The 25,815-nt window shown below is 56.5% G+C and overlaps 3 protein-coding genes across 10 annotated transcripts; 2 read left to right on the top strand and 1 right to left on the bottom strand.

Moving 5' to 3' along the window:
• The first annotated feature begins 16 nt into the window (after positions 1-16).
• On the top strand, positions 17-8,708 carry GNB3 (G protein subunit beta 3). Of its 3 annotated transcripts, XM_033867101.2 has the most exons (10): positions 17-1,060; positions 1,301-1,387; positions 1,660-1,698; positions 2,968-3,074; positions 3,163-3,226; positions 3,344-3,506; positions 3,595-3,661; positions 3,759-3,960; positions 5,379-5,595; positions 6,384-8,708. In XM_033867101.2, exons 2-10 carry the CDS (start codon positions 1,331-1,333, stop codon positions 6,488-6,490), a joined length of 1,023 nt encoding a protein of 340 aa, XP_033722992.1. In that variant the 5' UTR covers positions 17-1,060; positions 1,301-1,330; the 3' UTR covers positions 6,491-8,708. The 3 variants fall into 3 exon arrangements, with proteins under 3 accessions (XP_033722992.1, XP_073645189.1, XP_073645188.1); XM_073789088.1 differs by having other exon boundaries at positions 3,163-3,506; positions 3,882-3,960; XM_073789087.1 differs by having other exon boundaries at positions 3,163-3,506.
• Positions 8,685-11,654, bottom strand: CDCA3 (cell division cycle associated 3). 2 transcript variants are annotated; one of them, XM_073789089.1, is made up of 6 exons: positions 11,633-11,654; positions 10,560-10,734; positions 10,186-10,312; positions 9,407-9,700; positions 9,166-9,269; positions 8,685-9,039 (listed from the first exon to the last, which is right to left on the bottom strand). In XM_073789089.1, the coding sequence occupies exons 2-6, from the start codon at positions 10,677-10,679 to the stop codon at positions 8,884-8,886; spliced, it is 801 nt and encodes a 266-aa protein (XP_073645190.1). In that variant the 5' UTR covers positions 10,680-10,734; positions 11,633-11,654; the 3' UTR covers positions 8,685-8,883. The 2 variants fall into 2 exon arrangements, with proteins under 2 accessions (XP_073645190.1, XP_073645191.1); XM_073789090.1 differs by having other exon boundaries at positions 9,407-9,625; positions 11,633-11,652.
• Positions 11,655-11,802: 148 nt separating this feature from the next.
• USP5 (ubiquitin specific peptidase 5) lies at positions 11,803-25,221 on the top strand. Of its 5 annotated transcripts, none has more exons than XM_033867093.2 (20): positions 11,803-11,985; positions 14,968-15,093; positions 15,343-15,466; positions 15,607-15,740; positions 15,897-16,042; positions 16,287-16,471; positions 16,952-17,046; positions 17,586-17,779; positions 18,734-18,805; positions 19,330-19,417; positions 19,546-19,671; positions 20,146-20,299; positions 20,635-20,809; positions 21,427-21,515; positions 22,331-22,522; positions 23,025-23,168; positions 23,254-23,399; positions 23,619-23,772; positions 23,896-23,976; positions 24,601-25,221. In XM_033867093.2, exons 1-20 carry the CDS (start codon positions 11,875-11,877, stop codon positions 24,606-24,608), a joined length of 2,544 nt encoding a protein of 847 aa, XP_033722984.1. In that variant the 5' UTR covers positions 11,803-11,874; the 3' UTR covers positions 24,609-25,221. The 5 variants fall into 5 exon arrangements, with proteins under 5 accessions (XP_033722984.1, XP_033722980.1, XP_033722981.1 ...); XM_033867089.2 differs by having other exon boundaries at positions 11,805-11,985; positions 23,896-23,980; XM_033867090.2 differs by having other exon boundaries at positions 11,806-11,985; positions 15,343-15,409; positions 23,896-23,980.
• Positions 25,222-25,815: the final 594 nt, after the last annotated feature.

The raw sequence follows: 25,815 nt of genomic DNA, 5'->3' as shown, positions 1-25,815 counted from the left end.
TCTCGGCCACCTGCTCCCCTCGTGCAGATGAACCCTAACCCTGACAGCTGCTCCTTGGGCCTCCTACTCTAAGCCCTGTCTTCCCTCTCTGAGCATTTTGCCTGGGGCTCCGGGCAGCCTCATCCCTCTGGTTCTTGCCTTCTCAGCCCCAGCAGGACCCTGTGAGTCCTGGGGGCCAGCAGTGGGCCCAGCCCCGGATGGGAGCAGGGGACGGGGCTGCCCTCCACTTGCCATTCTTTTCTCCACCCAGAGCTGGGCCAGGCCTGTCCATCCTCCTCTCTGGAGCCCCCGGACCTTCCCCCTCTACCCCAGGATCAGACCCTGGGGGCAGCTGGCTGGGGCTTGTCCAGAAGAAGGATTATCCAGATCAGTCCCTTGTAATCTCAGCCCCAGCCCGCACCCTCCCCGTGCTCGCCGGAGCCCTCTCCGCGCCCCACCGGAGCTAAGGCGCACAGTTTTGGGTATTGACAGTGGCCGTCTCTCACCCTCATTCTCTGGCTCCTGGACTGGTTCCTAGCCAGGCCCTGACTGCCAAGATCATCGCCACTGGTGGGGGCCAGGGCCTGGGGGCCCCCCGGAGCTGTGGTCGTGCTGCTCCTTTGCACCCCTCCCAAACCCAGCCCTTAATCCTCACAGCTTTGCTCTAATCCCATGGGGCCTGATGCTCTGCTCTCTGCCTGGAGACTGGCCGGGGAAGCACCCGCACCCCTTCCTCCCTCCGGGGCTCGTCACGGGGGCTGCTTCTCCGTGGAGTCCCGCGCTCCTGCTGCCACCCACCCACCCCCCAACCTGGGCTGGGCCCAAGCCTCTCGGAAGCCACACGCCTCCCGCCCTGTCCTCTCCCCCCACCCCGGCCAGCTGACTTCATTTGCCTGACGTCGTTGGCCCTACCCTTCCCTGTCAGTGCCCCCCCGCCCCCCGCCCCCAGTCGGGGCCAGGCCAGGCCAGCTCCCCTGGCAGCAGAGCCGGGGCAGGTGACGGGCGGGCGTCGCAGCTGAGGGAGCGAGGAGACGCCTGGGAACCGGAGCTGGAAGCCTAAAGAGGTCCAGTCAGAGCCCAAGTAAGAGGGAGCTGGGCTGGCTGTGCCCTCTGGGGCTGGGGCCTGCAGGCAGGGCTGGGCCAGCGCCGGGCCGGCTGCACAGGACTCCACACTGGGAGGGGCGGGCGGGGAAAGTGGTGCAGACCACCCAGTCAGTTCCCTGTCTGGGGACTGGGCTCCAGCCTTCGTGAGGGGTCCGGTGTGAGGTGTGAGGGACAGAGACATGGGGATCCACCTACACCCACCCTGTGTTCCTGGCAGGAGCCCGAGCCACCCCTCCCGCTGCCCGCCATGGGGGAGATGGAGCAGCTGCGGCAGGAAGCAGAGCAGCTCAAGAAGCAGATTGCAGTAACCCCAGAACCCTCCCACCAGGGAACCCCAGAAAACAAGGAACCGGGCCGTGCGGGAGTGGGGCCTGCGGGGGAAGAGGGCTGGATTCACCCTTGAGTGACGCCCGAGAGACCCCTGACCTGGAAGTCGCCAGAGACCTCCTGAATTTGGATCTCATATTTGAGAGGCGCCCCCAAACCCTAGAGCCCCAAACCCACCCGCATCAGACGCCCACGCACCCCCCCCCGACACCCTGCCCTTACCGTCCCCTGATGTCTGCTTCCCCCCAGGATGCCAGGAAGGCCTGTGCTGACACTACTCTGGCAGAGGTGAGAGCTCCTGTCCGCCTGACAGGGCCGGAGGGGAGGAGTGGGGAGGGGAGCCCCTGGCCAGCCACAGCCTGGTGCCCAAGCTCTAGTACAGCATGTCCTTGGAGTGAGGAATGACATGAATTCATTCATTCAACAAACATTTTGCGAGGTCGGTCTGCTCTGGGCCAGGCACCGAGTCGGAGACTAAGGAGGCAGACTCTGTCCTGTCCTCGTCCATAAAACAGTGATTACCCCGCCTCGCGGGGTGGCAAGGATGAAGAGGGGTAGGGCTTTGTCAATCAGAAGCCCTTCGCGACTCTAGGTACTAGCTGTCTAATACTGAAGTCGTCAGTTCTAAGATGCATTTTTTCACATTTTGACGTCTCGGAAATTGAGATGCATCCAACAATCGATGGTTACAATTATAATTCGCAGATTTTTTCCTTCGTAGAGTTGGTGGCATCTTAGATTGGATTAAATGTTAATAATAAGAGTAAACATTTACTGAACATGAGCCAGGCACTGAGCTAAGTTGCTTAAATACATAATTTCATTTCATTTTCATGACAACCCCATAAGGTAGGTGCTATAAACCTCATTCTACAGGCTCAGAGGAAAACAGGCTCAGAGAGGTTAAGTAACTGGCCTGAGATAACAAAGCAAGTAAATGGCAAGTCAAGTCTTTTGACCCTGGAGCCCCAGCCTAAGTCTAGAAGGTCAAAGGAGTTTCAGGGCCGTGCAGCTGCTCTGGGTACCCAGTGAGAGCTGGCCGTGCAGCAGTGGTGGGCGAGGGCAGGCTCCTAGCAGCTGGGTTCAGCCAGATGTGTGCATCTCTTCCCAAGTCTGTGTGTGGTGGTCTCACATCGGCAGCTTGGACTGGTCAAGGTGGTATTATTTGTACGATGGAAATCCCCCTCCCCCTCCCCCTCCCCCCCCAGCCCACGCAGGAGAGGTGGTGGTTAAACCCTTAGCAACATGCCTGTGTCTGTCTCCCGCATCAGTCTAAGCCACTGCCGGGCAGGGCCTGATAACTCTGAGACTGGGGCCCTGACCCTGAGCCTGGCACGTAACAGAAACTTGTACAGATCAGTGGCTGTGACACTGACACGTGGGCATGCGCCCTGCTCACCCCCGATTTCCTTTTTTTTTTTTTTTTTTTTTGCGGGATCTCATTTCCCCGACCACCACGGATCGAACCCGTACCCCCTGTATTGGGAGCATGGAGTCTTAACCACTGGACTGCCAGGGAAGTCCTCACCCTGATTTTTAATGCTCCCTTTCCTGCAGCTGGTGTCTGGCCTAGAGGTCGTGGGACGAGTGCAGATGCGGACGCGGCGGACGCTAAGGGGACACCTGGCCAAGATCTACGCCATGCACTGGGCCACCGACTCCAAGTGAGGCTTAAGAGGCGTGGGTGGCCAGGGGTGGGTGTTAGGGGGACACAGGAAGGAGAGTTGGGTGGCACGAGCGTTCTCTCCCCAGGCTGCTGGTAAGTGCCTCGCAAGACGGGAAGCTGATTGTGTGGGACACCTACACCACCAACAAGGTATCAGCCCTGGCTCCCGGCCCCTCTGCCGCCCTCCTTCCTGGGGGCCTCTTGCTCCCCTTCTCTGCTCTCCACCTGGGAGCTCAGCGCAGGCCCCCGCTGCCCCGCCCCCCGCAGGTGCACGCCATCCCGCTGCGCTCCTCCTGGGTCATGACCTGTGCCTACGCCCCGTCGGGGAACTTCGTGGCATGTGGGGGGCTGGACAACATGTGCTCCATCTACAGCCTCAAATCCCGGGAGGGCAATGTCAAGGTCAGCCGGGAGCTCTCTGCTCACACAGGTGAGTGAGTGAGAGACTGAGGGTCCCAGGAAGCCCCGGCCCTGCGGGGGGCGGCCGGCAGCCAGGGCACTGTCCTAACTACCCCCAGGTTATCTCTCCTGCTGCCGCTTCCTGGACGACAATAACATTGTGACCAGCTCCGGGGACACCACGTGGTGAGGACCGAGCGCTGTGGGTGCTGGGGCTTGGGAGGCACCTCTGTGCTGGCCTTTCTCTGTGACCCCCCTCCCCTCCCCTCCCCCCACCCCGCAGTGCTCTGTGGGACATCGAGACCGGGCAGCAGAAGACTGTGTTTGTGGGACACACGGGGGACTGCATGAGCCTGGCCGTGTCCCCTGACTTCAAACTCTTCATTTCGGGGGCCTGTGATGCCAGCGCCAAGCTCTGGGACGTGCGGGAGGGGACCTGCCGGCAGACGTTCACGGGCCACGAGTCGGACATCAATGCTATCTGCGTGAGCAGTCCCCTCACCCCCGCCCCCTCTGTTCTCTGACTCCCAGGAACACCTCTCCACCTACAACACACACAGCCTTCATCCCCTCCTGCAGCCCCCGACCCTTTCCTTTTTTTTTAATTTATTAATTTTTGGCTGCGTTGGGTCTTCATTGCTGCGTGCAGGCTTTCCTCTAGTTGTGGCTCGCGGGCTGTAGAGCGCAGGCGCAGTAGCTGTGGCGCACGGGCTTAGTTGCTCCGCGGCGTGTGGGATCCTCCCGGACCAGGGCTCGAACCCGTGTCCCCCGCATTGGCAGGCGGATTCTGATCTACTGCGCCGCCAGGGAAGCCCCTGCGCCTTTCAACTTTCCACTTTGAAATAATTTTCCCTCACAGAAAAGTTGCAAGAGTAACAAGAAGAGCTCCCATCTACCCTTCACCCATATTCACTGTTACCTTTCTGCCACATTTGCTTCATCATTCCCTCTCTGTAGAGTGAGGGAGGGATAGATGGACAGACGGACACAGACACACACACACCTAGATGTAGGTATAGACACGCTTTGTCATTAGCTTTTTCCCTGGGTTCTTTGAAAGTAAGTTGCAGATCTCATGCCTCTTTACCCATTAAATACTTCAGTGTGTACTTCCTAAAATCAAGGCCGTTCTCTTTCGTAGTCACAGTCTAATTCTTAAAATCAGGAAATTTACATTGACGCAGTACTATAGTCTATATTCGAATCTCACCAATTATCTGAAAAATAGCCATGTTTTTTTTCTGTCCAGGAACATGTATCACATTCCCTTGCCTTGGATTTTCAGTTCCTTTTTTTTTTTTTTAACATCTTTATTGGGGTATAATTGCTTTACAATGGTGTGTTAGTTTCTGCTTTATAACAAAGTGAATCAGTTATACATATACATATGTTTCTTTTAAACTGGAACCGTTTGCGCCCTTTCTCTGTCTTTCGTGACATTGACATTTTTGAAGAGTACAAGCCAGTTTTCTGTAGACTTTCCCTCCATCGGGTTATGTGACATTTCCTCATGATGAGATTCAGGATATGCATTTGTACTTGGCCCTGTGCTTACACACTGATCCAGCCGACTGTAGTCGTTGGCGTCTGGGACAGCCTCCGCCCTTCTGACCATGTGACCCTGGGCACGCTGCCCACCCTCCCTCAGCCCCATGCTCTCCCCTGCAACGTGGAAATACTGTGGAGCAGGGAAGGGGGTAGGGAGCCCGGCTGCAGCTGGCATGTGACAAACGTCAGCGGTGAAGAGCGACCGTGCTGGCGGTGGAAGGGACGGGGGCGGGGGCCAGAGAGGCTGAGGGAAACAGCTGGGCCTGGAGTCACCAGGGCAGGAGCAGGGAGAGGGCAGGAAAGGCAGCGGGCTACCCAGGTCTGAGTCCTGACCCCTGGCCACCTGTACCCGCAGTTCTTCCCCAATGGAGAGGCCATCTGCACGGGCTCGGACGACGCCTCCTGCCGCCTGTTTGACCTGCGGGCAGACCAGGAGCTGACCAGCTACTCCCACGAGAGCATCGTCTGCGGCATCACATCCGTGGCCTTCTCCCTCAGCGGCCGCCTGCTCTTTGCGGGCTACGACGACTTCAACTGCAATGTCTGGGACTCCATGAAGTGCGAGCGAGTGGGTAAGAACCTGCCCACCACGGCCACCTCGCTCCCCTTGTGGGGACCCTCTTACCACTGCTCCCTAATTATTCGGTAACTGAGCTCTACCCCTAGAAGCCAGCCCCCCTTGCTTCCCAATCTAGGACCACCTTCTCTCAAAGCGAAGTTGCTCTAACGGGCCCTTCTCCACTGCGCCTGCCATGGCTGCTTCCCACCGGAAGAGCTCCTCCTGGCCACCCCCAGACCTGTGGGCCTTGAATGTCCAGTCAGTGCTGGGTTTCAGGGGCATCCACCAAAGGGAAGGGCCATCTCAGGGACTATGCAGTGACAGAATTCAGGGGATGGAGAGTGACCTGGTGGCCCTGACCCCAACCTGGGTGCTTCTCTAGGACTGGCCTGGTCTGAAGCTGAATCAGATAGTGTGGCTTCTTCTCTTGGGAGAGGCCAGGTGCCCAGTGAAGATAACACTGGGCCAGAGAGTCAGGATCCAAGTCTTGATTCCACTGCTTACTTTCTGAGTGGCCTTGGGCAAGTCACTTCTCTCGGGCCCTAAATCTCCATTTGGAAGCCCTCCCCATTTTCTAGTGCCCTTGCTTTTCTCCCGGCACGTTGACATGCCCAGCCCTCCCAGGCCCCTCCCCTCCCCTCCCCCACCCCAGGTTCTGCACAGAGAGATTGGCCTCAATAGAAGGCCCGCCCCTTAGGGCTAATCCTCTTTCCTCTTCTAGTCAGCTGTGTCGCCTGGCTAACCTAGGGGCCCTGTGTGCACACACTCCCTGCCAGGCTAACTCCTCTCCCTTTTCTTCAGGCATCCTCTCTGGCCACGACAACAGGGTCAGCTGCCTGGGGGTCACAGCTGATGGGATGGCTGTGGCCACTGGTTCCTGGGACAGCTTCCTCAAAATCTGGAACTGAGGAGGCTGCAGGACGGGGGGTAAAAGGCCACGAAGACACTCGGCTGCCCTCTCCCCTGCCCGATTTCTTTAAGATTTTCTCTTCTACCCTGCAGCCGCCCTTCCCGCCCAGCTTTCCCCTTTGAGGGCGTGGGGAGTATGGGGAGAGTGCCTTTGGGAGGCAACACCAGGGACATGAGTGGGGAACTGCCCCATCTCCTCCCATGGCCTCCCCTTCTCCATGGTCCTGACAGCTTCTCCACCCTTGGCGGGCCTAGCAGGCTTCCCACTGAGGCCACAGGCCCTAGGATTCCCCCACCCCCAGAGCCACCACCTTTGTCTAGACCCGAGTGGCGCAGGGCCCTCAGCTCTGGCACTACTAGGGTCCTGGCCCCCTTCTCCTTCGTACTTCCTCCTTTGTCTACCTTCTTGCCTCTCCTAAAGCACTGGCAATAAAGTAGTGCCCTGGTATGTCTGTGATGTTTGCCTCCCACCCCACTTCTGTTCCAAACAGATGCAGGTCCCACTTAAGTAATAACGTATTACATGTGTAATGATAAAGGCTGGGTACCAGAGAGCTGTGGGCAGAAAGGAAGGTTGAGGCAGGAGCCCAAGCCTCATGGGCAGGGCCTGAGCTGGGGCAGGAGGAGGAGGCTGGGAGGGGGGCTGTGCACAACGGTTCCCCACCGCCTGCCTTTGGTGCATATGTGTGTGTTTGTACAGGAGGGCTGTGCTGAGAAGGAATCAGATTGTAAGAGGCCTAAAAAAGCTAAAAAGTCTAGACTTTACCCTACAGGCAATGCGGGACGATTGAAGAGTTTTGAGTGGAGTAGTAACGTGATCAGCGATGCTCCTCGGGAAGATGGCCCTGGCGGCAATGTCGGTTGATGAAATGGAGGAAGGGGAGCCTGGAGGAAATGGAGGGAAACAAGGTAGGAGGTAGGTGGCAAGAAATGCAAGAGCGATAGGACAGAGGGGGATGGGAAGGGGTGGGGAAGGGATTAAAGATGCAGACTCTCCAGGAGGAAGTGACCAGCGCCTAGGCTATGGGCTATTCAAAGGGAAGGATTCAAGGTAATGGCCGAGGTTAGGGTTTGGCAACTGGGCGGATGGTGCTGCCGTTCACTCGGAGAGAGGATGGGGCAGGACGAGTAACTCTGGGGGAAAGATCACAAATTCAACTTTAGACAAGCTCTGAAGTTCCTCTGGGGCAGCTGGATGAAGATCAGGGTTAGGTAGAGAGACCTGGATGTCACCAGAATACAGATGGGTAACAGATGAAGCCCTAGAAGTGAACACCCAGGGACAGCAAGAGGAAAGGGCCGAGGACAGTGCCCTGGGGAACACCAGGATTTAAGGGAGGTGCATAAATGAGGCTTGGAGGTGTCAGTGCGGGACACTCAGGCCGTGGAACACAAGCCCCCCCTCCCCCCACCCCGCCCCAGGCTGCCTTTCTGCATACAAAAGACCCAGTGCAAGGTTTAGATATAATACTTAAAAACATCATTTAAGTGGGAATGTAAATTGATACAGCCACTATGGAGAACAGTATGGAGGTTCCTTAAAAAACTACAAATAGAACTACCATATGACCCAGCCATCCCACTACTGGGCATATACCCTGAGAAAACCATAATTCAAACAGACACATGCACCCCAATGTTCACTGCAGCACTATTTACAATAGCCAGGTCATGGAAGCAACCTAAATGCCCATCGACAGAGGATTGGATAAAGAAGATGTGGTACATATACACAGTGGAATATTACTCAGACATAAAAAGGAACGAAACTGGGTCATTTGTAGAGATGTGGATGGACCTAGAGACTGTCATACAGAGTGAAGTAAGTCAGAAAGAGAAAAACAAAAATCGTATATTAACACATATATGTGGAATCTAGAAAAATGGTACAGATGAACCTATTTGCAAAGCAGAAACAGAGACACAGACATAGAGAACAAATGTATGGACACAAACGGGGGCTGGGATGAATTGGGAGATTGGGATGGACATATATACACTACTATGCATAAAATAGACAACTGAGAACCTACTGTACAGCACAGGGAACTCTACTCAGTGCTCTGTGGTGACTTAAATGGGAAGGAAATCCAAAAAAGAGGGGATATATGTATACGTATAGCTGATTCACTTTGCTGTACAGCAGAAACTAACACAACATTGTAAAGCAACTATACTCCGATAAAAAAAAAATCATTTAAAATCACTTGCTTTAATATACAGAAACACATAAAACACAAAGAAAGCCAAGGAAGCTCTCAGTCCCAGAGTTGGTAGTGTAGGGGGAGTTGAAGAAAACGAGCCTTTCCAGTCTCCCAGGGAAAGAAGGGGTGAGAGGACACAGAATATCACTAGGCCCCTGGTGAGTCCCAGTGCTGGGGCCATGCGTGCCCTAGTTCTCTACCAAAGGAAAGTGCTGATTTTCCTTGTCGTGGCCCTGGCCTTGCTCCCATGCTCGTCCTCCAGTTTTCAGAAGTCGTCCAGTTCCCAGAACGGCCCCTTCCTTTAGTTCCCTAACATTTTCACTCAGGGGAGAAGGCCGCTTTCCCTGCAAAAGGCAGTGGGCAAGATGAGGGAGGGCGGGAGGTTGTTCAGGGGAGAGAAGATAGGGGAATAGGGCTCCCATCTTTACGTTGGATTTCCTAGTAATAGCTTTCACCCTCTCCCCCTTTACCTGTCGTGGTGTCAGAGTCCCAGGGGAGTTGTCATCCTGCAGGATGGTGAGAGGAGATCTCCCTAGCACCTTGCTGTTTGCTTTCCATCTGCTGCACTTAGAACCTAGAGTTGGTAAGGAGTTAAAACAAGGAGCCAAGATTAGGGGTTTACAGTTTATTTCTCCTCCATCCATTCATGGACATTATCCCAGAGTGTTCTCCCAATTTCTCTACCCCATACCTTGCCCTTAGATTCTGTACCTGAAGACCAAGGAGTCTCGGGGTCTCTCGAGGGCTTGTCTGAGTCCTGGCTGGCCATAGCGGTTTCTGAGGCATGTCCTATTTCCTCCTTGGAAAACACCTGCCTGGAGGGGAGTTCAGTCTGGCTCCAAGGTGACATCTGATCCTCAAGGGAAAACTGGGTGCCCAGAGGCAAGTCCAGTGGAGAAGATGAAGGTGTCTCTAGGGGCAGAACAGGCTCTGGGGGAAGATTTAATTTGGGGTCTTCGGTCTCAAATACGTCACTCAGCTGTTTCACCAGTGGGCTTGGGGGCTCTATGGGGGGGAGAAGTGAGGTGAGATAGTGACCCTCTGTTACAAAGCATTCAGCAAGGAGGACAAGATACATGAGCCTTAGGAGTCACGCCCTGGTGGGTGAGGGACTGGGAAGAGAGAAGTTGGTGAGAGGGAGCAAAGTGTTGAGAAAAGAGTGACATGGGGGCTTCCGTGGTGGCGCAGTGGTTGAGAGTCCGCCTGCCGATGCAGGGGACACGGGTTCGTGCCCCGGTCCGGGAGGATCCCACATGCCGCGGAGTGGCTGGTACCGTGAGCCGTGGCCGCTGAGCCTGCGCGTCCGGAGCCTGTGCTCCGCAGCGGGAGAGGCCACAACAGCGAGAGGCCCGCGTACCGGGAAAAAAAAAAAAAAAAAAAAAAGAGTGACATGGGTTCAAAGCAGGAGGATGGAGGCCCCTTCTGATAATGCTGTCACCCAAGGATGCCAGGTGACAGCGTTACCAGGATTCCCTGGGCCCAACACTTACCTCCGCTGGTCTTCATAGGTGTCCGTGCAATGCCAAGGGTAGGAGAGCGGGGATCTGAGTCCTGGGACTGCTTAGGGCCCTCCAGCTGCTCCCCTGCTGGCAGGTTTGGCTGAGGAGAGCTCTCTACCTGTCAGGACCAAAGGCTAGAACAAGTCTGGGCCCTCACTCTTCCCCGCCAGGTCTCTAGCCTCAGGTCCACACTCCAGACGAGAATTGCCAAGGCCCTCAGACACCCAGCCTACTTCACCGGGATTGAGAATGTGGAAAATAAGGCGGGGGGTGGTGGCGGGGAGTGAGCGCTCTCAGAATCAGGTTAGGCAGAGGCCCCCAAATTCAGACAGTTTCGCTGCCTCCCCCACCCCGATCCTGAGTACCTGGATGGGAGTGCGCAGGATGCCCGCGCTGGGTGAACGGGGGTCCGCCACGCGAGCCAGCAGCTTGTTGTGAGGCGGAGGCCGCGCTGGAGTGACTGGGACGCTCTTGGCTGAGCCCATCTCAACCAGGAGAAATAGGATGGGGCAGGGCCCGGCCCGGGCGAGGAAGGGATGCCTGTGAGAAGTGACTCAGGTCTCAGTCCCTACCGCGACCACGTTCGCCCTCTGACTCCAGACCACCCGCTGAGGAAGCGCCTGGCCGCCGGGCCAGAGGTCTCAGAGGGGATGATGACTGATACAGACAACAAGGCAGCTCCTTCTGGGCCTCCGGGGCCCGCTAACTTATTCACTAATTTATTCACATTACTTACCGGGCCCCAGTTCCAGCTTTGGATGCAAAACAGCTCGATCCTCAACTCCCGCAGCTAAGTTTCAAACTTCCCGCCACGCCCCTGCCTTGACCCTATTGGCTGAGTCGACCCTGGTTCCTATAGGTCCGCTATGTGAGACCCGCCTCCAGTGCAGGAAGCCATTGGGCTGGGAGGACGTCTATCATGGGGACTGTGGGGCCAATGGACGACGGCTTGACTTGCCAGGGGTGCCGCCTCCTCGATAGAGGGACTTTTGTTCAGTATAGGGCTGCGAGCTGTCTGTCGTAAGACTTTGCAGAATGCCAGTTTTCGCTTTTGAGACCTTCAGTTTCGAAATCAAATGATTTTATTAAAAAATAGAATCATGAATTATTATGTACATATCCAGCTGGAGACGGAGTTATGAAGATTTTTCTGAGGCCAAAGAGATCGTAATCTTTATTGGTCGACGGAGTTAGCAATCACTCGACACTAACTCTCAAACCCCGCCTCATTGGACAGCCCCTTTTCAAATATCAATACTACAACTGCCCTTCTATTTTCCCATTGGACAGGTCCCCAGGAAAGTTTCTGGGATTGACTGGTTTAAACCACCGTCAGTTTCTGCTCTTCAATAGACAGCACACTAATGGATTGTAGGGTACCGGAGTCCCAGCAGCCAAAACTCCGGGACCCATCTCACTGCTCTACGTGCGCTCTAACCTGGAGGAGTGGGATTGGCTCTTCCGAGCATCGATTGCATTAGAAGCGCTTTTCATTGGCGATAGTCAAGAGCCGGGCAGAGGGCGGAGCACTAGCGGGCAGGCTCAGTCCAACTGCCATTCTCGCCCGTCTTTCCTTCAGCGCATGCGCCTAACGAGTGGCGCTCATTGGCCTAAAGGGTAGGGGGTGGGGGACTAGAAGCGGTGGGAGCCGCTGTGTGTCCAGGAGCTGCTGCCGGTGTCATGGCGGAGCTGAGTGAGGAGGCGCTGCTGTCAGTATTACCGACTATCCGGGTCCCCAAGGCTGGAGACCGGGTCCACAAAGACGAGTGCGCCTTCTCCTTCGACACACCGGTAAGCCCATTCCCCACGGCCGCAGCGAGCACGACTTCCTTCCATCGCCCTGGTCATTCCGCCGGGGCCTGCAAGTCTTGGGCCACCGCCTCCCTGCGGTGCACCATGGGACTTGTAGTCTCCCACGCTACCCCTGCCGTTGCTTCGAATTCGCGGGAGCTGTCGTGTGACTACCGCCCCCGGAAGTCACCGCGCCCGCCTCACCCGCACCCGGTCTCGTGGAGCACTGTGGGGATTGTAGTCGCTCGCTCCCTTCGTTACCGTTCTAAGCCAGAGGCGCAACCCGGTTGCCAGACTACATCTCCCATGTGGACCCCTGCGAAAGCCTGGGAGTTGGCCTTGCCTATCGCGCATGGCTCTCCGGGTTTTGTAGTCTCGTGTGGGAGGGATGGTGCAACCCCCACACACAGTTCTGGGCCCGGGTTGGGGTAGGAGGGTGGGGACTGCAGTTCCCAGGCGACTAGTAGTCTGGAAGTGGCCTTGAAGAAACCCGGTTCTGAAAAAGGCAGAGTTAGAGAGCCTCCACCCATGGTTAATATGGACAGGGGCCGGGGAGGTGGGTCATTGGTGGTAGGGAGAGGAGGAAAGAGGAGAGGAAAGCCCTAGTCGTTTCTCCTTTGAGGTGAATTATGGCCGCAGCCCTCTCTTTCTCCCGCCCATCACAGAGAGCAGAGGGAACCCTTCTGAAAGTATTCCCAGAGAGGTGGTTTCTTTCGTGTTGGGTACTAAGGCCCCTTTCCCATCCCGCTCCCACTCCTGACTAGTTAGGCAAAGCCGCCGCCCACACCGTGCTTCACGTTTTGCAGGCTCCACCCGGTACCTCCCTCCCTTCCTGCAGTTCTGCCTTCCTGTGACACCCTGAGGCAGACACAAGCCTCCAGCTAGGCCAGAGCCTGAACTGAGAGGGCAGCAGCTTGGCTGGGATCCGCCCCCCTCACCACCCCTCCCTCAAGCCGCTGCTGGGCCCTGCCCAGGGTGTTCAGCCAGACCAGCTCATGGCCGGGAAAACTGCAAGTCAGAGTGGAAAGGCTTCATTAATGCATCGCCAGTGCTGGGGATAGCAGCGTGATCTGAGGCCCAGTTCAGGATCATCACTGTGATTTGTAGGTTGCTTGGTTTTCTAGGCTTTGATCTGGGCCCCAGACAATGTGCTGCTTCTCTGAAGTCTGGCTTTGGCAGAGCTAAAAGAGGACGGCTGCTCAGAGCAGAGCTCCAGGGTTCCCAGTCTTTGGTGGAGTCAGCGTCTTCTCTTTGCAACATAGGAGTTTAATCACTGCAGAGCTCCCACAGGCCTCCCAGTCTTATCAAGTGCATGCATTGGTGAAGCACTGTCTTTCTCAGGAGGGAAAGGTTTTTTCCTCAATTATCAACAGATGGTAGAAGTCTCCCTTCTTTCAATTACCTACAGTGGCTCCTTCTCTACACTCCTGTCCCTCTCCTTAGTAATGGTTTGAACAGTCCAAAAGGGGCTTTTGTAATCTCATGACACTTTCCTTCTCTCACCCCAAGTCAGGAGATCTCCATTGGTTGGCTTTGCTAACCAACTTCCGGTATATTTGATTATCTTCAAATTGGGTTCATGGTAGAAAAAGCTTATATTACCTCCGTGATGAGAAATGCTGTATTTGTTCATGCACATTATAACCCACACTGTTCTAGGGAGTGGTACAGAGCAATCTATGGGACTGAGAACTGCGTGCGGTGCCCTATTTTTTTTTTTTTTTTTTTTTTTGCGGTACGCAGGCCTCTCACTGTTGTGGCCTCTCCCGTTGCGGAGCACAGGCTCCGGACGTGCAGGCTCAGCGGCCATGGCTCACGGGCCCAACCGCTCCGCGGCATGTGGGATCTTCCCGGACCGGGGCACAAACCCGCATCCCCTGCATCGGCAGGCGGACACTCAACCACTGCGCCACCAGGGAAGCCCCCGGTGCCCTATTTTTAACTCACAGCAGAGAATTTTTCAAGGCCACTGAGGCTTTAATTCCAGGAAGAAGATGCCTGTTGTTGCTTGGATCTGAGGGAAGACTCTTGTCCAATTTCCTCCTTCTCCATCACTCTCTTCACAAGGGCACGGGTGGACTTGCTCAGTTTGGGGAAAGCCCGTCTTCCCTCCTCAGCTGTGATTTGCAGTGGACACTTGTCTTTCCCTGTTTTCTTCCTGGGTCATATGTGTTCTTGTCTCAGAAGGTGTTGATAGATGGTTCTAGAAAGAGGATGGCTTTGAGGTTGGAGGTTGATGGGACTTCAGTGGGGATTTGGTTATTGTTCGGGGGCGGGAGGGGCGAAGCATCAGGGCGGTGACTGGAGAATGCTGGACTTCATGTCCTTGCCAGACTGGGTCCCAGTTCAGCTGTGAGCCCCAAGCGAGGCATTGTTCTCCTGGAGCCAGACCTCAGCAGGCAAGGAAGGAGGAGACCAGTGTGGACCAGGGATCGACTGCCTAGTAGAGTGAGGGAAGGGAAAGGTCTGGCCTTGCTGGCGAGCTCGGGCTTAGGTGTCTTGTTCAGGCGCTGGCATCTGTGCTCCTCCGGTCTGGAAGGTTTGCTGAATCTTGGAGGTCGGGTGGGGTTGGTCATGGTGTCCCTAGATTAGGTTCAGTGTCTGGCATGGAGGTCTTTCCAAGTCTATGGTAGCTGATCCCCGTTCACTCTCTGGATCTCTGGGCTCCAGGAAAGAGGTAAAGGGAGTTCTCTGCGGTATACCAGAGGGCTCCCAAGAAGAAGCAAGAAGGAAGAGGAGTGGGGACTGATAGGTGTTGCTCAGCCCCGGTGTCCTTGTGGGTTGTTATCAAAGTCACAGGAGGATGGGGAGACTCTTAGCCAGGTGCCAGGTCCTAGAAGGCTAAGTGACTCGCCAAAAGCCACACGGTGTTTGAGGACAGATCTTGCTTCCGGAAACCGGCAGTTTCTGACTCCAGGTCTTGGTCTCCCCTGGCCAGGCTTCATCCTGCCTGTGTTCCCTCCCCTGCCTCTTGTCCTGCAGGAGTCTGAGGGTGGCCTCTACATCTGCATGAACACATTCCTGGGTTTTGGGAAACAGTATGTGGAGAGACATTTCAACAAGACCGGCCAGCGAGTCTACCTGCACCTCCGGCGGACCCGGCGCCCGGTAGGCAAGGCCTGAGGACGTTCGGGCACATCCCACTGGGCCCCCGTATTGAATCTGTCTGTTCCATCCTGACCTCCCGCAGGCCTCAGTTTCCCCCTCACCTATTTCTGTTGGTGTCATTAAAACCCAGCACGTGTGTTTTTTAGCTCCTTTCTCTTCCGAGATTAGCCCACTCCATCCCGTCCATCCTCCTCATTTGTACCTTCCTTGGTGCTCATGGCTGACGCTGCCCTTCCTGCCTCGTTGCAGAAAGAGGAAGACACAACTGCAGGCACTGGAGACCCTCCCCGCAAGAAGCCCACCCGTCTGGCTATCGGTGAGCATCACGGCCGTCCTGTTCTCCTCCCTGAGCTGGCCATTCCTGCTCTCAGAGGTACTAGGAAAGCCCCCGAAGGATGGGCCTGATCCGTGGCCCTGAAGCCCTGGAGGGGACAAGGTGAAGTGCTATCTCAGAGGAGGGGTGTTGACCTGTGGTGGTGGTCCTACCCCCCCTCTTCTTCCCTGTCTTACCAGGTGTCGAAGGCGGGTTTGAGCTCAACGAGGAGAAGTATGAATACGATGAGGATGTAAAAATCGTCATTTTGCCGGATTACCTGGAGATAGCCCGGGATGGGTTGGGGGGACTGCCTGACATTGTCAGAGATCGGGTATGAATACCTTCCTGCCCTACCGAAGATTCTAGGGCAGGCGGGGCCAGAGCAGTGATGTCGTGGGCAAGGCCCGAGAAAGCTGAAGACCACGGGGCTAGAGGGGCACGTGGGGCTATGGGCTGGGTCCTGTCTCTCACCCTCTGCTTCCCCCAGGTGACCAGTGCAGTGGAGGCCCTACTGTCGGCCGACTCAGCCTCCCGCAAGCAGGAGGTGCAGGCCTGGGATGGGGAAGTACGGCAGGTGTCTAAGCATGCCTTCAACGTCAAGCAGCTGGACAGCCCTGCTCGAATCCCTCCCTGGTGAGGCCTGGCCCCTCCACCTCGGGGTGCAGCCCCCAGAGCTGGGGCCAAGAGGCCACCCTCCTGGGGGTCTGGTGGGAGAGAGGGTCGGGAGCAGGCTAAGGAGGGAGACCTGGGGGAGCTGAGCTAAGTGAGGGCATCTCCAGAGGAGAGGAGAAGAGAGAGGTCTTGGACCAGCGGGGGACCCACCTCTCCCATAACCCCCTGACCCATATTTCGGCTAATTTTCTTCTCCCGGGGTTAGTGGCTGGAAGTGCTCCAAGTGCGACATGAGGGAGAACCTGTGGCTCAACCTGACCGATGGCTCCATCCTCTGTGGCCGGCGCTACTTCGACGGCAGCGGGGGCAACAACCACGCCGTGGAGCACTACAGGGAGACGGGCTACCCGCTAGCCGTCAAGCTGGGCACCATCACACCTGACGGAGCTGGTACTACCCCCCCCCTGCTCCCCGCCCCGCCACCGACCACCTCCACGCGGAAATCGCTGGGTCTTAACCCTTAACTCATCTCACGTGACACGAACAAGACGCCAGTTTGTTCTCTTGATAAACGATGAAAATATTGCAGTAAAACTGAATTTTCAGTTAACCCCCAAATCTCAGTCCTCTTCCTAGGGGTCACCATTGTTGTCTCTTAGGGAGTATTCTTTCAAACACATCTCACTCTAGAACCTTACCTGTAGGGTGGGGGCACAAGGAATTCCAACCCTTGTCCTGTTTCACCCCATCTTCCCGGACAGCCAGTCCCAGAAGGGCTTACGGCCTCACTGATGCTCGAGGGTGCCAAGAGCGTTACCCTCACGGCTCGTCCTTCTGTCCCACCGAGGCCTCTCAGGGCAGGGGGTGGGGTTGGTGGTCAGGCTGGGCCTGAGCCGCCCCCTCTGACGCTGCTGCTGCTTCCTATGCTAGATGTGTACTCATATGACGAGGATGACATGGTCCTGGACCCCAACCTGGCCGAGCACCTGTCCCACTTTGGTATCGACATGCTGAAGATGCAGAAGGTGAGACCCCTTCAGCTTCTAGAATCGTTTCATCATTCACTGACTACTCCTGAGCCCCTACTATGTGCTGGTCACTGCAAATGAGACGGAGTGGTCCTCGCTCTCATAGGCTTACATTCCAGATAAGAGGCAGGCATTGATCAGATGCTCACGCAGATACGGGAGTAACTGCAGACTGTGGAGGGTGTGCAGGAGTTTCCAGGGGGCCGCCTAGTCCAGGGGATGGAGGAAGTGGCGCTTGGGTGATCTGAGGGTGAGAAGGGGTGGCTTCAGCATGCATGAACGCTTTAGCTCAGGGGAGTTGAGTTCGTTCCATCCCCTCATTTGGGCAGAGGCCTGCTGCCTAACGGGCCCCTGGGACAGTTGCCTGTGGCCTTCCGGAACTTGCACTGGAGGATACCCGATGGGCCTCCCGTGTCAGAGCCCGTAATTCAGCACATTCCAGGCTCCAGCTGGCTCTCGTCCTAGACCAAGTGAGAGAACGGAAAAGACGCAGGGCTGCGTTCCTTAGCCTGTCTGAGGTGCCCCTTCCTGTGCAGACGGACAAGACGATGACGGAGTTGGAGATAGACATGAACCAGCGCATCGGCGAGTGGGAGCTGATCCAGGAGTCGGGGGTGCCGCTCAAGCCCCTGTTCGGGCCCGGCTACACAGGCATCCGCAACTTGGGCAACAGCTGCTACCTCAACTCGGTGGTCCAGGTGCTCTTCAGCATCCCCGACTTCCAGAGGAAGTGAGTGCTGCCCTCTCCCCCGGGCCGGCCCCTGGGCTCTGCGCCCATGACGCCCGCTCCTCCCCTGGCAGCCAGCCTCCAGGCACCCTCCTTTGGCTGCCCTCAGGCCCTCTGTTCTAGCTCAGTCTTAGCTCCTGGTACACTGCGACGGGAGCAGGTTCTAGGACTGCGTCACTATCAACCCGGCCACACACAAACCCACTGGTGGGGCCAGACGCCCAACCCCAGGGCCCCCCGAGGCCTCCTGACTGACTCAAGGGCGAGCAGGTGGTCTTTATTTTAGGCCAGTGACATCAGGTGAGCACCTAGCAGGTACATGGAGCATCTGGGGATAGGGGAGGGCTAGGGACTTGACGGTAGGAGAAAGGCAGGTTCTCAGCATAAGTGAGTGTCTAATTGGGAAGGCCTGGTACACACGTGAAAACTTAGAACACATTGACACGTTCTGTTCAAAGAATATGAACCGGGGGCTTCCCTGGTGGCACAGTGGTTGAGAGTCCGCCTGCTGATGCAGGGGACACGGGTTCATGCCCCGGTCCGGGAAGATCCCACGTGCCGCAGAGCGGCTGGGCCCGTGAGCCATGTCCGCTGAGCCATGGCCGCTGAGCCTGCGTGTCCGGAGCCTGCGCTCCACAACGGGAGAGGCCACAACAGTGAGAGGCCCGCGTACCACAGAAAAAAAAAGAATATGAACCGTATTTATCCTTCTCCTGGGCTGTCTTCTCCCTTCCCCTGACTCTCTGTCAGGGACGGGGCTGGAGTGCCCTGCATGCCGACCAAGTTGGAAATGGGAGGGAGGGCAGGTTGCTGGAAAGAAGTGGACCCCAAGGGTCAACTGCGTGCCTCCCCGCTCTGGAGGGAACCTGTTCCCTGAGCTGGTAGATAATTACTCCCTTCCCTTTTCCTCTGGGGCTGGACCAAAGCCCCTCCAGTGACCTTTCCCTTTGCTCTCAGATATGTGGATAAGCTGGAGAAGATCTTCCAGAACGCCCCGACGGACCCGACCCAGGACTTCAGCACCCAGGTGTATGTAGCCAGTCCTGTGCGCCTTCTCGCTCCTCCATGACCCCCTGGAGTGGACAGCAGTTCAGCCCCTGGCCAGCTAGAGGCAGTTCAGCCCCCGGCCAGCTAGAGGCAGTTCAGCCCCCGGCCAGCTAGAGGCAGTTTAGCCCCTGGGCAGCTAGAGGCTGTTTAGCCCCCGGCCAGCTAGAGGCAGTTTAGCCCCTGGGCAGCTAGAGGCTGTTTAGCCCCCGGCCAGCTAGAGGCAGTTTAGCCCCTGGCCAGCTAGAGGCAGTTCAGCCCCCGGCCAGCTAGAGGCAGTTTAGCCCCTGGGCAGCTAGAGGCTGTTTAGCCCCCGGCCAGCTAGAGGCTCTCAGATGACTGCCTGCTGGGCACGCTGTCTGCCTTGAGTTGGGTTCCCATGGAATCTAAGGTTTTTCACATTTAAGGGAGTTGTCTAAGGGGGCTTTGAACAGGGGTTGAGTTGGGGAGGATGAGGTGTAGATGGGTGTCAGGTGGAAGCTGAGTGGTTCTCTTGGATGTCAACGCAGGGCCAAGCTGGGCCATGGCCTTCTCTCGGGAGAGTATTCCAAGCCAGCATCGGAGTCGGGCGACGGGGAGCAGGTGCCGGAACAGAAGGTGAGTCTGGGCCTCCATCCCTTTCAGGCTCTGGAATTGTGGGCAAACTGAGATCCGGGAGGTGTCTAAAGAAGGCCACTTGGTGGCCTCTCGGGCCCCAGCTGAATCGCCGCCCTGGCTCTGCCTAGGACGTCCAAGATGGCATCGCCCCTCGGATGTTCAAGGCCCTCATTGGCAAGGGTCACCCTGAGTTCTCCACCAACCGGCAGCAGGATGCCCAAGAATTCTTCCTTCACCTTATCAACATGGTGGAGGTGAGGGCGCTCTTCACACACCTGCTGTCTGCCTGCGATTCAGGTCCCTCCCTTCTCCTTGCTGCCCATTCTTTCCTATCAGCCCTAACCCACTCCCAGACCCGGGACCCCACAGCCTACGCGCCCTGAGCTTTCCCTGCGAGGAGTGACTGCACCTGAGGAGCGCAGCAAAGGAGCGACCCTTACAGTCGCTGGGCTTGCAGCCTAATGAAGGATGCACCCAAAGAAAACGATAGGCGGTTGCTTAGCACTTAGAAAGTACAGACACTTCGCCACGTAGTCCCACCGTGTCCGGATGGGCCAGAACTGGCGGGGTTGATTAGGGAAGGCTTCTGCTCTGCTCTGGCATCCCTGCCCCTCTTTGTGGTTGTCTCTCTTCCACTCCCCTTTCTCCCTGACCCGCCAGTGACTCTTTTAGGCTCCCATCCCAGTGCCTGGCTGCCCAGACCTCCCCACCCTGCCTCTTCCCCATAGAGGAATTGCCGGAGCTCTGAAAATCCTAATGAAGTGTTCCGCTTCCTGGTGGAAGAAAAGATCAAGTGCCTGGCAACGGAGAAGGTGAAGTACACCCAGCGAGTGGACTACATCATGCAGCTGCCTGTGCCCATGGACGCGGCCCTGAACAAAGGTGGGCACTCTGCTCTCCCAGCAGGGCCTGGAGGCGGAGGCTGAGGCCTGGGAGCAGTGCTTGGGTGCCTTACAGAAGCAGAGCCCGTGGTCCACCCTGCTCCGCGGCCAGAGGGCCGAGGCGGGGCTGTTGGGGGCAGGTGGGATTAACCTTGCCTGCAGCTGGTCAGCAGAGCTGTGTTGAGAAAGAGGCAAGATCACAGACGGACATGTGTCCGGTAGGTTTGGAGAGGTGGAGGAGCTGAGGTTGTCGTGGACGCAGCGCCAGTAGGGAGAGGCTCAGGGGGGAAAGAGACAGCCCCCTCTGAAGGACCCACCCACTGATTCTGTCACCAGAGGAGCTCCTGGAGTATGAGGAGAAGAAGCGGCAAGCCGAAGAGGAGAAGCTGCCACTGCCAGAACTTGTTCGGGCCCAGGTGCCCTTCAGTTCCTGCCTGGAGGCCTATGGGGCCCCCGAGCAGGTAGATGACTTCTGGAGCACGGCCCTGCAGGCCAAATCAGTAGCCGTAAAGTAAGTCCTGTGGGTCTGGGCCTGTGTCAGTGTAAACCCAAAGATGCTGTCAGCCTTTTTTTTGCATTCTCGAGTCCCTTTGTGGTCATAATCTCAGACTTGTGTCAGTTGAGGCTGGTGCCCCGGTCCAGGAGGCCCCAGCAGGAGGGGACTCGGATAATTGTGACACGCTACCTTGACCTGCCCCTACCAGTCCCTCGTCTCTCTTGGGATGGAATCAGTTTCCAGGGCAGCCTCTCTCCGCTCACTTCCCCGATCCCGGCAAAGCACAGGCACTCAGTGACAGTCGTGGACAGAATTGAAACTTCCAGTATATGATCTTACTCTTTGCTAACCCATCATTGGGCATGAACTTGAGATGTGAAAGAGTCTCTGGTTGCCGGGATTTCAGCCATGAAATCCATGCCCGTGAGACGCCCCCCGCCCCCCCCCACGCCCCCTCACTTCCCCGGCTTCTGCTTCTCCGTGTCTACAGATGCTCTTCATGCCTGACCAGGGCAAGAAAAGAATATGGAGTGTCTTCTGGGCTGTTAGGGCTTCTATCCATGACAGGCTGAACCCGGGGTGGGGCTTTCAGGAGAGGTTCTCTGGGTACCAGGACGTTCTCTCTTCCCTAGGACCACGCGATTTGCCTCATTCCCTGACTACCTGGTCATCCAGATCAAGAAGTTCACCTTCGGCTTAGACTGGGTGCCCAAGAAACTGGGTATGGTGGCTGGGACGAGCGAGGGAGGCTACGCAGAAAGCGCTAGAAAAAGAAGGGGCCTTAACACGTAAACTAATGCTTCTCCAACTTCCCTCTGAAAAGGGAAACATTACCTTAGATGTTTCAAAATGTGTCTAGTTTGAAAAGCGCTGACTAAAAATATTAAAACTTCTTTGATTTTTTACTTTTTTCACTACATTTTTTAATTGAAGTGTAGTTGATTTACAACATGTTAATTACTGCTGTACAGCAAGGTGATTCAGTTATATATACACATTCCTTTTTTTTCATGTTCTTTTCCATTATGGTTTATCATAAGATATCGAATACAGTTTGCTGTGCTGTACAGTAGGATCTTGTTGTTGAACACTTCTTCGATTTCATAGTTATGACCTAAAACCAAAAGTTACCTTCATAGTTTTATATAATTGGTAAGATGCTTTCATTTAGATAACCTTGAAACAGTTTTTCACGGGCCTTACAGGCCCCTGATGACTTTGCCAACTGCAGAATTAACTTCATTTCCCAGATAAGTCGAGCCCCACGGAAGTGTAGAATCATTCTGCGGCGCGTTCGGAGGCGCCTTCCTGGCTCGTGGCTCATTGGTGGTAGATCCAGGACTGGAATCCTGGTCTCCTGAACCCCGGCCCCTGATGCTTTTTATTACACTGAGAACCCTGCAATGGGTCCTGCTCTGAGCAGCATCTTACTACAGAGCAGGATGGGGGCAGGGGCTTGAGATTCCTGGAGTGCTTATACCCAGAGGGCCTCGGGGAGCTGCTGAGGTGACCTCTGTCCTGCTGTTCCACTTGCAGATGTATCCATCGAGATGCCAGAGGAGCTAGACATCTCCCAGCTGAGGGGCACAGGGCTGCAGCCTGGAGAGGAGGAGCTGCCCGACATTGCCCCACCCCTGGTCACTCCGGATGAGCCCAAAGGTAGCCTTGGTTTCTATGGCAACGAAGACGAAGACTCCTTCTGCTCCCCTCACTTCTCCTCTCCGACATGTTAGTGACTCTTCTTCCTGCCTGTCTCTTTCCCTTGCTGATGGGGGTCTTCTCTGCCTGCCTCCCCTTGTCCCTGTCCATTGTGTTTCTCCTGTCCTCCCTTTCAAATTTCCTCTGCCCTCTTGATGGACGTGAGGACCAATAGAGCACCCCCAGCCACATCCTCTGTGTGGCTGGCTAATGGCCTCTGCCCTCGTTCACCTCGAGTTGGGTAGGGGGCGGGGGCAGGTTATCATACTCCAGAAACGGCCTGTTCTGAGAGAATGGGCAAGGAAGGGGCTCCCCGGGGGACCTCTAGCCTCAGTTCTGTACCTTGAGGATACTGCTGGCCACACGTGATGTCGTTTTGTCATTTTAGTTCTGGAATAAGGTGCCAGGCCATGGAGGAAAAACACATGGAACGGGTGGCTGGAAGAGGGCTGGGGGTGGACTGTGGGAGCGAGGAGGGGCAGGGAGTGGCCCAAGGAGTCAGGCCCCTGTGCCTGCGCTTCTCCGCCAACAGCGCCCATGTTGGATGAATCGGTCATCATCCAGCTGGTGGAGATGGGCTTCCCGATGGACGCCTGCCGCAAAGCAGTCTACTACACGGGCAACAGCGGGGCCGAGGCCGCCATGAACTGGGTCATGTCGCACATGGATGACCCGGGTAAGCAGAGCTGGGGAGCTGGGGGGTGGTGAGCAGGCAGGGCCAGCACCCTCCCGCAAACACTTCAACCCCTTCACATCCGCAGATTTTGCAAACCCCCTCATCCTGCCTGGCTCCAGTGGGCCCGGCTCCACAAGCGCAGCAGCTGACCCCCCGCCAGAGGACTGTGTGACCACCATCGTCTCCATGGGCTTCTCCCGGGACCAGGCCCTGAAAGCCCTGCGGGCCACGGTATGGGCGTCCCCAGATGAGGGCGGGACCTGTGGGAAGAAGCGGGTGGGAGCGAGGTTCCATCCCTCGTGAGCAAGACCGAGGATGACCTGTGTGGTATGGCCAGTCTGGGGCTCTGCCCTTTAGCGGCTGTGATAAGGGAGCAGAGGCCTTCACTGGGGGCTTTCTTGACCCTGACTTTGCTAAAAAATAAAAAGTAACGCTTCCCTCCTCTCCCAGAATAATAGTTTAGAACGGGCTGTGGACTGGATCTTCAGTCACATAGACGACCTGGACGCGGAAGCTGCCATGGACATCTCCGAGGGCCGCTCGGCTGCTGACTCCATCTCCGAGTCCATACCGGTGGGACCTAAGGTCCGGGACGGTCCTGGAAGTGAGTGTCCCGGGGAACCAGGACGGGCGGGGGCTGATCCACACTCCCTGAAATCCCGTCCTGGGTGTGAGCTGCTGGGTGCATCCGCCCTCACTGTCTCCTCCCCTGCCCCTCCCTCCCTAGAGTATCAGCTCTTCGCCTTCATTAGTCACATGGGCACCTCAACCATGTGTGGTCACTACGTATGCCACGTCAAGAAGGAAGGCAGGTGAGGGGACAGCACGTGCCTTTTGAATGGGACAGTGTTTCTGGGGGTGGGGAGGGGCATCCTGGAAGTCCTAGAATATTTGTGAGGGACAATAAGGCATTGCCTGGTGGTGGCGCAAATTCACCAGAAATTGGCAGAAAGCCTGACGGCAGAGATGGGCAAACCTAGGGCCCAAGGGCTGAATCCCGCCACTTGCTTTTATAAATAACGTTTTTACAAGCATGGCCACACTTACTCGTTTATGTATTGCCTGTGGCTTTCACGCTGCAACAGGCAGGCTGAGTAGTTGTGTCAGACCGGATGGCCTGCAAAACCTGAAACATTTCCTGTCTGGCCCTTGACAGACAAAGCTTGCTGATCCCTACCTAAAAGGAATGGGTGCAGGTGGCTGTAAAGATACCACAGGGTCTGAAGACACCGAGTAGAGTAGGAATGACCCTGTGAGATTAGGACGTTCCCTTGAGACAGGTGGCAGCTGGACTGTGGGTTTGGGGACCGAGGCAGAGAATGTTGGGAGCCTTTGCCCCAGAGCCACCAGGGTCAACTCCAGGGGCCACGTCAGAGAGACTGAGTTGCGAATGCCCGGGTTGTTCATCCTTTCCCCCCACCCCCTTCCCCAGATGGGTGATCTACAATGACCAGAAAGTGTGTGCCTCTGAGAAGCCACCCAAGGACCTGGGCTACATCTACTTCTACCAGAGAGTGGCCAGCTAAGAGCCTGCCCTGAGCCCTTACCACTGAGGGCGGGGGACAGACCACCCAGCATGAGGGTTGGGCGCCCCCCTGCTCTGTTACCCTTTTTCTTTTCGTCCCCGGCAGCAGGGAAGAAGCTAGTGGCCATGGGAGAATGGCCAAGCAGGGGGCGCTCGGGAGACTTTGGGGACAGAGCAGGAAGGGGACAGGAGGGGCCGGCTGCCTGTCTGTGAGGAGACTGTAGCTTTCCTGCCCTTGACCCCATAGTGCTCTGCTTCTCTGTGATCCTGCCGGCGTGGCGTGGAGCGGGCTTGTTTGTGTGTGTGGTGTGGGTGTAGCTTTGTGCAGCCTCTTCCACAGGAGGGGGCTTCTGTGCCTCCCCTCCCCACTTCGTGTTTGCTCCCCGTGTGGTCGGGCAAGGAGGGACATAAGGGAAATGGGGACCCCCCTCACCCTCCTGCCTCAGTCTTTTCCCCACCCTGTCTCTCCCCTGTCCTTCTCTGGAAAATGCCAAAATACAGGATGTGAATAAAAGTACAATGGTTCAATCGTGTCCTGTTTGATAATTTGGGGGAAACTGTTAACCCCCTGGGGTTAGCAGGAGGGCCAGTTTCTGAAAACTCCCGGCCCCAGCCCTTTGACCCTCATGCCCCCTCGTAGGCAGTTCTGTGCTTTTTACCATTCTAGCGCTCTTGGGAGATTGGGGGGTGAGTGAGGTGAGCACTGGGGGAGTAGAGGAAAGCTGAGGGGTGCGAGCTGTCAGATGAAGAAAAGTGGAGTGGGGCGACACAGAGCACGGATGGGGTGAAGAGCCCTTCCTTCCAGCCATCACAGGAGAGGGGGCCCAAATGGGTACCTCCCAAATGTCCCCAGTGGCTAGGGAGCCCTGGGCCCCAGGCCCTGCAGTCCCTTGTCAGGCCTTGGCCCGCTGGAGTAAAAAGTGGGGTACTCCATGGACTTCCCTGGTGGTGCAGTGGTTAAGAATCTGCCAATGCAGGGGACACGGGTTCGAGCCCTGGTCCGGGAAGATCCCACATGCCGCGGAGCAACTAAGCCCGTGTGCCACAACTACTACTGAGCCTGCGCTCTAGAGTCCGCAAGCCACAACTACTGAACCCCGTGCTCCGCAACAAGAGAAGCCA

This window comes from Tursiops truncatus, chromosome 11, assembly GCF_011762595.2.
Source record: "Tursiops truncatus isolate mTurTru1 chromosome 11, mTurTru1.mat.Y, whole genome shotgun sequence".
NCBI classification, from domain to species: domain Eukaryota; kingdom Metazoa; phylum Chordata; class Mammalia; order Artiodactyla; family Delphinidae; genus Tursiops; species Tursiops truncatus.
This window is presented reverse-complemented; position numbering and strand designations above follow the sequence as displayed.

Coding starts and splice junctions, on each gene's coding strand:
- CDCA3 (XM_073789089.1), bottom strand. CDS start 10,679: ATGGGCTCAGCCAAGAGCGTCCCAGTCACTCCAGCGCGGCCTCCGCCT. Junction 10,313..10,559: donor TCCTGCGCACTCCCATCCAG/GTACTCAGGATC, acceptor TGGTCCTGACAG/GTAGAGAGCTCTCCTCAGCC. Junction 9,701..10,185: donor ACCTATGAAGACCAGCGGAG/GTAAGTGTTGGG, acceptor TCCCCCCCATAG/AGCCCCCAAGCCCACTGGTG.
- GNB3 (XM_073789087.1), top strand. CDS start 1,331: ATGGGGGAGATGGAGCAGCTGCGGCAGGAAGCAGAGCAGCTCAAGAAG. Junction 1,388..1,659: donor AGCTCAAGAAGCAGATTGCA/GTAACCCCAGAA, acceptor GCTTCCCCCCAG/GATGCCAGGAAGGCCTGTGC. Junction 3,961..5,378: donor CGGACATCAATGCTATCTGC/GTGAGCAGTCCC, acceptor CTGTACCCGCAG/TTCTTCCCCAATGGAGAGGC.
- USP5 (XM_033867089.2), top strand. CDS start 11,875: ATGGCGGAGCTGAGTGAGGAGGCGCTGCTGTCAGTATTACCGACTATC. Junction 22,523..23,024: donor TCACTTCTCCTCTCCGACAT/GTTAGTGACTCT, acceptor CTCCGCCAACAG/CGCCCATGTTGGATGAATCG. Junction 23,981..24,600: donor CACGTCAAGAAGGAAGGCAG/GTGAGGGGACAG, acceptor CCCCTTCCCCAG/ATGGGTGATCTACAATGACC.